General features: G+C 41.5%; 1 protein-coding gene across 1 annotated transcript; it reads right to left on the bottom strand.

The window, feature by feature from the left end:
• Positions 1-2,722: 2,722 nt before the first annotated feature.
• LOC134489025 (uncharacterized) lies at positions 2,723-9,746 on the bottom strand. The gene is made up of 7 exons (XM_063291433.1): positions 8,208-9,746; positions 6,856-6,921; positions 6,267-6,367; positions 5,802-5,890; positions 5,268-5,413; positions 5,003-5,155; positions 2,723-3,298 (listed from the first exon to the last, which is right to left on the bottom strand). Exons 1-7 carry the CDS (start codon positions 9,238-9,240, stop codon positions 2,964-2,966), a joined length of 1,923 nt encoding a protein of 640 aa, XP_063147503.1. The 5' UTR covers positions 9,241-9,746; the 3' UTR covers positions 2,723-2,963.
• Positions 9,747-14,038: the final 4,292 nt, after the last annotated feature.

The raw sequence follows: 14,038 nt of genomic DNA on the forward strand, positions 1-14,038 counted from the left end.
TCTGCCCTGAAAACTAGGCTCTCTTTTAAAACCTTGCAATCTTGGACTTGCGCACTCAGAAAAAAAGTGAGTTCAGTGAACTGAGGCCAAATAATGGGGAAGAGGATAACAGAAGCCAAGCTTAAACAGGAACTAACAGAAAATAAGAGCAAAGGCCATAAGCATGCTCTAACCCACACTGCATGCTTTTCTTTTGGGAAAGTGACAACTTAAATGACCCTTCAGAAAACAGAAATGCATTGTCATTTTCTATGTACTATCCACTTTAAGAATTTTAACAGTAAAAATTCTTAAATTTTTACCGTCTTAGATGATGCGCCCTCCCTATTCACTAGGCCTTAGGAGCATTATTAAACAGATGCCATCTAAGTATTAAGCAGATCTCTGCATGCCGCTGAGATTTTACTGAGCAAGAGTATTTGGTACTTTTAAAGTACACATTTCTAGTCCTCATGATTCCCAGCAAAAAGCTAAAGAACTCAGGCAAGGAAGCAGTATTTATTCTTTTAATTACAGACTGCGCTGTGGGTTAAACCGCTGAGCTGCCGATCGGAAGGTCGGCGGTTCGAAACCGCGCAGCGGGGTATGCTCCCGTTGCTCGTCCCAGCTCCTGCACACCAAGCAGTTCGAAAACATGCAAATGTGAGTAGATTAATTGGTACCGCTTCGGCGGGAAGGTAACGGCGTTCCGTGAGTCATGCCGGCCACATGACCACGGACGGGTCCTTAGGGACAACGCCGGCTCCAAGGCTTAGAAACGGAGATGAGCACCGCCCCCTAGAGTCGGACACGACTGGACTTTACGTCAAGGGAAACCTTTACCTTTACCTATGCTCTTTGAGACGTTGTTGAAGCCAGCCAACCAATTTAAAGAAATAAAGAATTTTACTAGTAAATGTATGAAAGCCAAGGTTGTTGGTCTGAACCAGCCATGTGTGTAGGAGCCTCTAGCAGCACTTAATTTACAACACAATCTCCTGGATGAGATTGGACTAGAATAGCTCTGAGATGCCTCCCAATTCCATGGACTGATCCACATGCACCCCCTAATGGCAGCTTGAACATGCCTCACTGCCTGTTCTTTAAGGATGTGTCCTCATCGCCTGTCTATAGCTGAGGTTGCCTCACTTCATATTTAATTGATCCAATGTTGGAATGGTGTTTTCCATTGTCTTCTGGCACAAGCCTTGCTGTGTGCATGATTTCTGGTGCCTTGGTAGCAACCCTGGTAGCTGCTGCTGCTGCCAGGGCCTGGGATCTGCCTAGCTTCCACTGGCTGCTTTCAGATGCAGGGGGTGTGCTTCCTCCTCTCCCCACCCCCTAATTTCTGGGCATTGCTCTCCACGGCCATTTTGGTGCAGGTGGGTGGACTGAGGTGACTCCTGGATTCTACAGGCAGCTGCCTGCATAATGCATGTCTGATGTTGTCCAAAGTACAAGTCAGATATTGCATGGGTTCCTTACTAACATCGCTCTTGTAAGAAAGCACTAGAGATTTCTTTTTAAAAAACCTCTTTAGAGGCAGGACTAGAGGGGCAGTAACAGCGTGATTATCAACAAATTGCTCTCCACTGCTGCTCCCTTTAAAGGCAATGGGAGCAGTGGTGGACGTCAGTCTTCAGAGCCATCAGGTGAAAAAGGGTGCCTGAGGAGGCAGTGACTGAGGACAGAACTCAGCTGGTGTCTCCCTTATACTTCTCCCAGACTGCATCTCTGACCTGTCAACCCGCTTTTCAATTTTGGACGCATGCCTACTCCTCTCCTGAAATAATACCGGATGCGAGTTCAGAGCTAGTCCAAATGACAGCACTTCTGGGCTGACTACTGCCATTAGGACAACTTGAAAGACAGGCACAGGGCACTTATTTTGTTTTCAACGTGATTATTAAACTGTCAACGCGGTTGTTAATAGCTTCTGGTGGAGGAAGAATGCCTGCTTTCTGACTCACAGTTTCTCATCACCCAAAAAAGGCCCACCACAATGTTTAGGAGAGTGGTCTGTGATGGCGTTTCCAGCTCAGGAGGTGGAGCAGTGCTGGTGGGAGAGGAAAGGCAACAACCAATTGCTGCCCTTAACGTGGCCCTCATTAAAATGGTCAGGGTAACACCACTTGCCAGCCTCATTACTGAGGTGAAACAGAGACTGGCTATCAGGACAGAGCAAAGCATACCTCACAAAGCAGCTGTTTGAATGAGTCCTACATGAGCTGCCTGCACTCAGCACTATGGGACGGTGGTCAGTCAAAAAACACAACCATCCACACGAAGAAAGATAGGCATTTGAGCTGATCACCACAAGCCAGCAATTTAACTATTAAGGAACAAGTCAATTGTTTCAGGGACATTAGCAAGAATGGCATCTTCTGATTTATTTTGCAGTAACTTCTAAAGCCAGCACATGAATTTTAACTATGGTCAGAAAGTGCCCAGCTCTCCCCAGTGAAATCCAATAACGTGGCCCTAGCAAAATCCTGATAGTCACATTACGTTCATGTCTTCTACCAGCCATTTCACATGTGACAGTCAACCATGTTCTTTCTATAAGCCATAATAGTATGATTCGCATCTAGTTAGTCCTTAGAGCACCCTTCCCCATTCTCTACGCATCCTTCCAAAACATCAACCAAAATGCATAGTTGCATGACGAGCAACATGCCAGTTTTATTAACAGCCATGAACAGTAGCTACATTCATTTTTATTTGACATATGAAGACAGGTGGACAATTCAGTATTCAAAAATCTGAAGAGAAAAATACATTTCCAAGCATTATATTTCCATCAAGATAAAGAGGAGATAGATACAGGAGGAAAGGGGTAATAATTTATGTAAGATTGATCAAGAAATGAAAAGTTGCATCCGCTCAACCACAACAAAGGAAAGTTTAATATGAAATGGGGGTGGAGGGAGGGGTTTAACTGCAATGTACATGGCATTTTCTTTTTTCCTTTTCCTTTTTATTTTTCACAAGCATTCAGACTGCTCAATAGATACTCTGTATGTTTCGCTGGGGCTAGTTCTCAACTGCAGGGGCCATTCTGGTAGTTTGGCTCTGACCTTTAACTGGGCAGGGTCTAGAGTAAGGAGATGGCGGATGTTATTATGATCAAAGGCTGTTGGTTGCAGTTGGGGCTCTGCTGGCATCCCGGGCAAAGCAGCCGCTCGGAAGTGCATATCCTTTTTAATACGTCTCTTCTTTATGATAGTACACAGCACACTGATCACCACTACGAGGACAGTGATGAAAAAAACAGTGATTCCTACAATAATCTCAGTGTAGCTGTACAAGGAGCCCAAACCTGCAGACAGAGAAGACTGTTTGTTCAATTCAATCATTCAAAGGCCTCCCATATCTAAAATGGCTCTTCTATACAAAGATGTTGGTTAACAGCTAGGAAGCACAAGCTAGGAAGTCTAGAAGACTGAGCATTTGTATCTTCTCTACTTCTATCTCACTCCTTTCAGGTTGAGGCCAAGCATCTTTGGGTGATGTCGGACAACGCCTTTTCAGGGTTAAGCCAGCTAGCATCCGTCTGGATGCACCCTTCCTATGTTCACTATTGCTGTCCAACTTGTCTCCTCCAGTGTAAGTTCTAAAGAACATGCAGCTTTGGGGGGTTCAATTCACAGCTGGAACATTTTCACTGAAAAGTTTTCAGTGAAAGCTACTGTTTGGCTGTCCACCACTCGTTAGTAAACCTTGCCACACACTATTTGGAGCAATTTTGCAACCATCATTGAAATGTTTTGATTTGTTCATTCAGGAAGATAATCTATAAAAGGCCTCAATAACCTTTGATACTCTAAAACTGTGTTTCTCAACCTTGGCAACTTAAAGATGTGTGGACTTCAACTCCCAGAATTCCCCAGCCAGCATGGGGAATTCTGGGAGTTGAAGTCCACACATCTTCAAGCTGCCAAGGTTGAGAAACACAGCTCGAAACATAAGGAAAGCCAACCTGAAACAGGAATGGAAAGTTAGATTGACAGCTGAATTAGCATGCACAAATATAATGTTGGTGTGCACGTGTGTGTGTGTGTGTGTGAAATTTTAAAATTATTATACTACGGCAAGGAAGGTGCATTTTAAATAGCATGTCCAGCTTCACCATTATCTTCTCAGATGATAAGAGCAGAAGTATAACTACATCAACGCCTCTCCAGAGCGTCTTTGGAACTACAGTGGCCTTATCTTACTCCACCAGGTTGGAAGCTTCCACGGGAAGTTGCCAGGTTGAACTGCCAATGCAGATTGCATAGCAATGTGGCCAGGAAGAACTCTTCCTAACTCTCTCATAAACTCTGCTCTGTCTCAGGAAAACCAGCTGCTGCCCTGCCACACCCTTGTACTGAGGAGGGGATTCCAGATCCAGAGGGGCATCCATGGCAAGCAGGTGGTGCAGCTTGTAGCTTGTCTCTAGCTAGTGAAGCCCATGATAGCAAAGATCTAATCATGGTGACAGTGGCAGAAATGTTTTTGCATAAAAGAATTGAATCGCAGGGTAAACCCCCTCTCTGTATGGTCCTGTCGTGTGAAGCATCGCCAGAGAGAGACTTATTTCAGTCTAAGTGTTTCCTTGGTAGTGGGGGGCAGCCACATGGAGACAGGGAAAAATGAAACCTTAGGCGGCGGCGGCTAATGGCCTCACATTCACTAAGGACTTTTAGCAACTACGTTATGTTATATATTATTTTTGTGCTTTTGAGTCAGTGTTGATTCCTGGTGACTGCCTGGACAAGTCCCTGCAGTTTTCTTGGCAAGATTTCAGAAGTGGTTTGCCATGGGCTGCTTCCTGGGCTGAAAGAGAGTGACTTTCAGGACTAGAACTCACAGTCTTCCAGTTTCTAGCCTGATGCCTTAACCACTACACCAAACTGGCATGGCATGGCATGGCATGGCATGGCATGGCATGGCATGGCACGGCACGGCACGGCACGGCATCTCATCATGGAGCAGCATCCTAATGGCAGTTAGGTGGGGGTAGAATGCCATAAGGACATACCTGACCGTGGGTTACGAACACACAGAGTACCCGATTTTGTCAGAGAACGGTCCTCGTACTCTTCTTTACACTGACAGAAATATGTTCCATATCCATTGAGACAAATTGCCTCATTGCCACATAAGCCAATTCCAGAGCTGCATTCATTCACATCTGTCATGCACGGACAAAACAGTTTCCCATTAGTATGCAACTAAGCTTCCAAAGACAGGAGTCGCTACTTTTATTTGATATTCCCTAATCAACAAAATAATTGCTCACCTACCTCTCACCAAAACAGTTTGGACCTTGCCAGCTCCCACAAATGCACCACCAAGGTCTTCCAGTTGAAAATGCAGTAAGTGAGATATGTTCTCTTCTTCTGAAGTTAGATGCAGCCAGAACCTAAATACGAGGCTTGGGCCATTTTGTCTACATACATATAAACATGGAAGCATCTCATTATGTATTTTTTTCATTCAACCAAAGAGTTAGATGCCACTCAGCTAAATCTTAGAGCCATACCCACCAGCAGGGTTGAAAAGTGTAGTTCAGTCAGATCTGAGAGCTGAAAATTGCCCGCTTTTATTTTAAGGGTTATCTGCATTTGTCATCAATTACATAAGCAAGAAATAAACAGCAGGTTTCAATCTTATTTCAGATAGGAGGGGAGGAATCAACAAAAAACCCAAAGGAATATTGTTGCTAGTTTCCCCCCACCCCTTAGAATTACAACTGACAGAAAATAACACTTGATTTTGAAGTATATGAAGGAAATGTTTGCTAACATCATAGGACAATCTATATTCAGTTGTCATACCTGTCCATTTCAGTTTCTTCTTTTCTCATAATTTCCTTTAACTTGAATTCTTTGATTTTGTTTGAGAAGAGTTTCATTTTCTCTTGTACCTGGAAAAAAAATCCAAAGCGATTAATTCTTTTTAAACCTACTATACCTGGAACATCATCTTCTAAGAGACATCAGCACCTTTTTATCTAATCAGTAGGATACAAATTGAAGCCTACAAAGTGCCCTTAATTATTCTAAATGTTGTCTTTGTGTTCCATTATTTTATTAGATATCAAACTTGAACATCCAAGCCCACCAGCTGAATTTGGTCACTAACATCCCCTTGATTTGCCCAAGGCCAAATGCCTTCCTCCTCACCTTCAAATGAAGCAAGAATCTTAACATAGCTGAATCTACTCATTGAAAGAATAGTCCCGTATATATCTACTTTCTCAATCTGCTTTAAGATACGTTCTGTACCATGAATTTTCTTACCTTATGCTTAATGGAACCTATGAAGGCTTTTTCCAGAGTGCTTCCAACAGGTGGGAGTTGTCCTTTATGCTCTATTCCAAAAACTATTTCAAATAAAAGGTCTGTAGACAAACCCAAAGTTACCAAAACACAGTAAGACATACAATACATGCATGATATATACCTTGCTTCTTTAAAAAACTTATAAGGAAGCAGCCTAGTATAGCTTTTCTACAAGTAGGCAGGTATGTTCATGTGTGCTATAGGAGATGGGAGGCTAGGGGACCTATGTAATGTTTCCTATGGGTGCTCCCATATTTAATAGGGAAGAATTTTCTACCTGCTAATTTGATGTCATCGCTGACAGGACAGCTGACCCCACCAGGGACAGACTATCTTTCTGTAAACCTTCTTTGAGGTAACAAATGTTATAAACGCCAACAGCCTTGCAAAGAGCTGAATCTCCTGTCCAAGAGAACTTACTTAGGGGATAAGTAACATTTGTTAATAACAGTCAATCACCAAACCATTTAAGAGTCATTGTATAGAGGAGAAAGCAAAGTTTAAGAAATCATAGTGAGGAGAGAGAGAAGAGACAGAAGCTCCTCACCTCCAGGATTGTGCTGAGAGTCCAATACAGAATAATTTTCATGAGACCTGAATAAAGGATCCCCATCTATGGAAGAAGAACAATGGCAAGATATCAGTCTAGCATCTGAACAGGACCATTCTTTTCCAGCTTCTTAAGCATAGTAATTTGTCACTCAGAAGTATACCGAATTCCATCAACATCTCAATGAGCAAGAACCACATGGCATGTTTATTCATTTATATCCCAACTTTTTCCCAGGAACTCAAAACGGCATACATAATAATTCCTCCTTATATTTCCCCCACACCATCTATCCTGTGAAATAAGCTGGGCTGACTTGGCAACTAGCCAAAATCTCTAATTAAGCCTCCACGGCTGATAACAGATTTGAACTGGACAGATGTTACCTCAACCCAAACAGCAGATGATCCCTCCCAGCAGCTTCATGATAAGATAAATGGTCACACTATTCCCATCCAAGTCCCACCACAGATCATTCATGGAGGCAGCTAATGCAGATTCAGATCCATACCCAGGTTTGAAACCTGACTACAGCTTTAATGATAGCTCTTTGCAGTAGTCTCCATTGCTTTAATGGTCTCCATAAAGGGGGAGTTGGAGGTAGAAAAATAGGTTTTTTTGTGTGTCAGAAGCACCTACCAAGGCGCTTCTGTATTGAAAGGATTTGCTGGTGATGTCACTGTTGCCCAGGGGACACCAGAGGTGGCTCCTTTCATGTTCCTGTTATTTTCCCACCAAAGTGGTACCTATTAATCTACTTGCATTTGCATGCTTTTGAACTGCTAGGTTAGCAGGAGCTGGAACAAGTTGATGGGAGCTCACTCTGTCATGTGGCTTGCACTCTCGGGTTTCGAACTGCTGAGCTGCTGACCTTAATGGTCCTCTGACTCAGCGTCTTAACCACAGAGCCACCGCAGCCCCCAGAAAAATAGTTGTCCAATATTAAAGGATCTACGATTCAGGCCTTGTAAGAAGGTGCAGACCAATACTTTGCCCAAGGCTGTTGATATCTCACTTTTGTAATGTACACAATAATAATAGTCAGCATTAACAGAGCAGCTGCTGGTGAATGCTTAGTGAATACTGAATATATGAAGCACTCTAATATTGATTTAACAAGTTTTCGTGATGATTAATACCTTTTAACATATACTTTCCAAAACATGCATCACATTTATTGTGATCAGAGGATTCCAACTTCAGTGTAATTAAGTGACATTTCCTTAAATAAACTGTGATGCACAAAGTTGTTCTGGGATTATCTCTGCCCTGCCTTCCCACATAATTTAGCCGCACAAGGCATTTACCAGAGCAGCATGAGGATAAGCAGTTAAAAGAATAGGACTTACTGGAGGACTTATTTTTTACTTTCAAGAGAGTGCTAGTGGTTGGCAACCAGCCAGAAGGGGAATAGGAAGGACTTGCTTTGGTCTGCTTCTTTTGCAAACGCTCTCTATACTTGGTTATCAGCTTCTTGTATTGTGTAGTAAAAGCTGTGTTTATCTGAGTTCTCCTCAGGCAATTTGAAGACATAACTTGGGGATTCACCGTTGTGAAAGTACCCATCCAATTATCATTAAATGACCTCAGAGAAGGAGCATGGCGCACATCAGTAGAGGCTAAAGTGGTGGCCTGATGGAATTTGGTTTTCATAGTAGACTTGGGGGGGCTTGCCATAATCCCTTCAGATTCAGTTATTTGCACAGCAATGTTACCATTCTCTGCTCTATAGATTTGATTGTCCATCTGCTCTCCTTTATCTATTTTTGTCTGTTCCGAGTGTTGTGGAGATTCCATTAGATCTACATTTTTCTTAGAGGCCCCAGAATTAGAAAGCAGCATTTGAAGCATTTGTTCCTGCAACTTTGGTGGGATACTTTTAGGAGACTGGCGTGGAGTTCCTTGTTCTTCCAAGGAGACTTGAGGAAAAGTAACGGTATTCTTGATTTCCCCTCCAGTACTTCTCATGTGTATTGTCGTCCAATCTGTGGCTGTATGGCCGTCATTTTGAGGGTTGAGAGATTCAGTGACAGCTCCAAGATTTTTTGCCACTTCCAATTTTGTCATCATTCGGAGATTCTGGGTAATGTGAGGAGAGGCTGAAAAGACATCTGGCCTGTATGTAAAGGTTTCTTCCTTATTCTCCAAATCATTTGATACTAATACTAGTGTAGGACTTTCATTCAAAGTTCTTCTATTATCAATAGATGGTTTTGTAACTTGCATTGTTTTCATATCAAATGGATTCAAGCTAATCTTTTTTGTTGATTTCAAGAGAGAAACATTCATATGCGTGCCAACAGCTGGCTTTAAAAATGTTTCTAACTCAGGTTTGGTAGTCTTTTTATTTGTCACAGGCAGACGATTTTCTTTGCCAAGCATTTGGCTACTCTCCTCAGAGTTCACACTATGTCCTGAATGCAATACATATGACTTAGGGGAAAATTCAACACTGCTGTTAGATTTCAAAACCGATTTTTCACCACTTGTAGAATTTACATAATCTTTGAATATATAATACCGTCCTTTAAAATGCTTATGACTTTGGTTCTGAGAAGCAGCTTCTGACAAAAACACTACATAGACTGCTACTGCTTGAGTAGCAAAAATCAGAGTACCATGGTTTCTACATGCATATGTTACTTTGTTTTCAGTACTCGACAAAATCCCTTGGAATATGATTCTATCCTGATTTTCTTCACAGTTGGACTTTCCTTCAAATCCTTCTATGTAAATCAGGATATGCTTGTGAGGACCAGCCCATATGGTCCAGTTGCACCAGTTATTGGTTTCAGTCCTGCTTAGTGTTGGAGGAGAAAAAGTTCCAGCTTCATCTTTCAAAATAACATGGCAACTTTTTACCGGAAGATACACCAACAGCCAAGGAAATCCCAAGTCTGTAGGTAGGAAAGATAAAGACATGACATTACCATCATTTTATTGATCAAGTCTGGTTTATACTAATAGAAGATACATTATTCTTGTTGGAACATTTCACACTAGGAGTAGCAACCTTGACAACAGTTACTGAATTTATCTTATTCCATTTTGCAGGTGTTATTTCCCCATGGCTAGAATGTTCGAATTAGAGAGATAAATTAGCCAGATTGTTATTACTATTTAGATTAAATGCTCTGGCTTTCCTCCAGGAGCCTAAAGTGATAGTACATACATACCATCCCTTCCTTCAGTTGACTAGGAGTTCCCTTGTTAAAAACTAGACAAAAATTAGGTGAAACCATGGAATTTAAGACATGACACAATCTTTAAACTAAGTGTGAGAAAGGTGTATGTTATCTGGAAAACAAGGACTTGACAGCCTGTTTTAGGTAGGGTGTGTGTATCCATGTAGTTTTTAAGAGGACATGAACTGGTAGGGAAAGGGCTAGACAAACAGTCTACAAATACAAATCACTACCATTTTCTCTGTACATTGGCCTCTAACTTTTGGCCTCTACTTCTCATAATTTGTGAGAACTATTCTACTCATTTGCAAACTGTAGCTACAAATAGCTAAAATCCATCTAATTGTCCAACTTTGCCAGTGACATTCTGGAAGAAATAATAGTAGAACAAATTTGACATTGGAAAGCAATGTTTTAAACTCAAGAGGCAAATATTTCAGATTTCTTGATATGCATCTTAGTTTGGCTGATCTTCATTTATAAAAATTCATCAGATGTGCTGAATACTGTTTTCCAGAGAATAGGTTAATACTATTGCATGCCAACCACTTAATGTTGTGCAATAATTTGAAAACCATTACCTTCCAGAGAATCTTATTTCTTTTGAAAGTTAATTAGTTTACTAATGAAACAGGAAGCTTACTTACTGTTGCTGATCTCGATCTACAATGTTTAGACCCAGCAAAATGTCAAATGGGTTTTAGAGATCCTACTAATTTCATAAAGGAGACTGCTGAGATTTAATACTGCCCTCTCTCTTACACCGAATGCGAACTTCAACCACATGAAGTGGATATTTGGTAGACTTTGGTATAGGAAGTTTTTGCCCATGGAAGAAAGCTGATAAACACTTGTGTCTTAAACTGCATATACCGAGAGAGCAATGCAGTTAGATACCAGGCACAACATAACAGTACACCAACAATCAAAATGTAGGAAATATTTAAAGAAATCATCATCAGAAGGTATAAATACAGATAACCATTAATAGAATATTCAGTTACTGAAAAGTGATCCGAAGAATATTTCAAGCAAAGGAGACTTGCAAAGGAGAATTTGGAGGAGAAAGTTCATTTCCAGCCTAGCTTGTTCCAACACCACAGCAATGCTATATGCATTTAGTCAGAAGTAAGTACCAACAGTGTTCAGTGGGGCTTAATCCCTTGGTTAGCTTCAAATTAGAGGGGATGCCCCAACTCAGTCATATTTCTGAAGTGTATCTGAACTGGATTATCTCTGGGAATTGGCATGCCCATTCTTGAAGCCAATACTTCTGCAAGCAGTGCAATTCTGTCTTACCATCTAGCAAATGGATGGGCCATTACTGGTTTTATTATCCTTAACTCTTTAGTATAGCGGCAGGGACTGCCCTCAGTCCAATCATACTGTTTTTTTAAATGGCATCACCTGAACCACCTTGGTGCTACAGCACTGAAATTATTCCACAACACTGAAACAGCTCCAAATTCTGCCTGGAGTTTCTACTTCTAAAGCAATATATAAAGAAAGGTAAATTTAGTGGCAGTGTGCAGAATAGGCAGAGTCCTGGGTTAGCTCTGTTATACCTTTTCCATTCCTGTTGCTTTTAGGTGAGTGCTAAGCATTTGAAGACCAGTGAAGAATTAGAATAAACACCTGAATAATACATTACAAAAAAAGCATACCTAAGTGATTCAAGACTGGCCCTACTTTGGGAGGCACTTTATTCTCAATATTCGATGAAACTTGTAGACTTGACAGATTTAAGGTTTTCTTTAGAATTGGTGTCTCCATAAAAGGCCTTGGAACATTATGATCAGTAATTAAAAAATCCAGGGAGCTCTGCTGCCATTTAGCATTCTGCTGTATTTCCTTAAATCTTTGAGGGTCTGACAGTTGACCACTTCCTTCCTCCAACAATGTTAGGGACGTCGGCAATGTAACTGGAATCCACTCCTCAGTATGCTGTGGAAGTATAGGGATACTCGTGCTAGAAGGAAAAGTAGGTTCAGTCCTACTCACAGTCCGCTTTTTCTGGTTGCTTATCACTGGCCCAGGAATCAATGACATTTCAGTGACAAATTCATTCAGAGGAGATTGTGTATTCAGTATAAATCTAACCAAGAGTGTACACAATTTTGACTCAGACTTTAAATTTAAGATTTTGTCTGTAAATGAGGAGAATATATTTTTTATTATTCTTCCAGTTGTTGTACCAGATAAGACCTCTTCTTTACTTTCCTTGACAGGAGGCATCACAGCAGTTGGGGAAAGATATTCCAAGTCCATGCCCTGGTTACCACATGCAATGGTCACTTTTGGGAGAGTCAAACTGGAGGACAAAGTTGTAAGTTGATAAACATCTCCCTGTTTGGTAGTGCTACACACATGCTGGCAGCAAGAACTCTTTGAAGATATCTCAGGTCTAACTGTGCTGATCTGTAACCTGACAGAAGTAGACATTTCACTAATTAGGGCGAAAGTGGATTTGATCTCCGTAGCTACTGGAGTATTAATCACAAGCCTTTGGGGTTGGTTAGGTTCTAGCACTGTAGCAGTTGGAGAAATGGTCTGTAGTTCTATGGTTTCTGTTCCACAGTAGGAACACATCCTTTTTGAAGGAATCAGCCCTAACTCTCCAACAGCACTTGAAGAGTCTGGTGCAGTTCTTGGAAGGAGACTAGGCTCCTGTACAGAAAAGATAGAATCCTGGAACACAACAGCTAGAGAACGGGTTTGGTCTGGTCCAGCGGTTGTAACGGGATAAGTGAGTGTCATTGATGGTGAGAGGGTAGCTTCCAGACCTGGAATAGCAAGCAGGAGAGCTGCTGTTGTGTCATGAGAAAGTGGAAGTTCTTGTACATCAGCTAGGAAAGGACAAGGGCTTGCCATCCTCACAGAAATAAAATGGGAACTTTCTAATTCTGCAGCTAAAGGAGCAGCTGTGGTTTTGCTAGGGATAAGATATGATTTGGGTTTGGAAATTAAATCCAAAAGGCAACTCCTTTTCACTTTTGACCTAAACTTGTCTGCTTCATGTGTCATCCTGGAAGCCAGATCATGAGAAGTGTGAATTCTAGAAGGTTCTTGGTAACTGCTTCTGGGCTCCAAATGCCATCTTTCTTTCAGATTATTGTATGGCAGTGTCACAGCTGAAATGACTTTTAGCTGATTGGCTGCTTCCACAAAGCTTTTTAAAATAGTGCCGGTATCCAACAGTATAGTTGCTTCATCATCAAGGATTGGTGCGATTCCAATTTCCCATTCACTAGCAGATGTAGCATCACTGAAAACTGGCGCAGTTCTACATAGCTGATGTATCAGTTCTCTTTGTTGTGTCTCCAAAGAGAGAAATAAGTCATTCTCCTGCATCTTTGTAGCCATGCCATTTTCTTCTGGGATTGGTAGCAAGATACTCTCCAAGCCAACTTCTCTGCTCTTTGTTTCATGAACCAGAACACTCCTTTGGGAACCTGTCAGCCCTTCTTGTTTGAAACTCTGAGAACTAGTCATTTCATTCCTTGTTCCTTTGATAACCATCCTGTCAGGGGACATAGTCTGAGAATGTGCAGCCAAAGCAAGACAATCCAACTGTGCCAATTTGCTACTTATCCATAGGTGGTTCATAATACAAAGTCCCAAAGAAGAATTTATAATTCGGCTTGGAAATTCCATTTCTTCTGTGGGACTGGGAGATTTGATTAGGGTTGATAATTTTAAGTCACTACTATCAGAATAATCACTGAATGGCATAACCGACTCAATTAGGCCCAGTGTCATTTCTGCAGGGCTGATTCTTTTGATTCCTGGACCTCTCATTTCTAATAATTTTGCAGAAGATTTTAAGCTGTAAGGAGAATATGCACTGCCCTTTAAAAACGTGGACAGCAAACTACGATTGTCTGACTGTCTGTGTAGAGTGCCTGGAGTCTGCCAAGCAAAGCCTTTAAGGGATGTGACAATTTTTTTTCTTGCTTGCAGGATCTCATTAGGTTCAGTTACCCGGTCAATTTTGT

Source organism: Candoia aspera, chromosome 1 (assembly GCF_035149785.1).
Source record: "Candoia aspera isolate rCanAsp1 chromosome 1, rCanAsp1.hap2, whole genome shotgun sequence".
NCBI classification, from domain to species: domain Eukaryota; kingdom Metazoa; phylum Chordata; class Lepidosauria; order Squamata; family Boidae; genus Candoia; species Candoia aspera.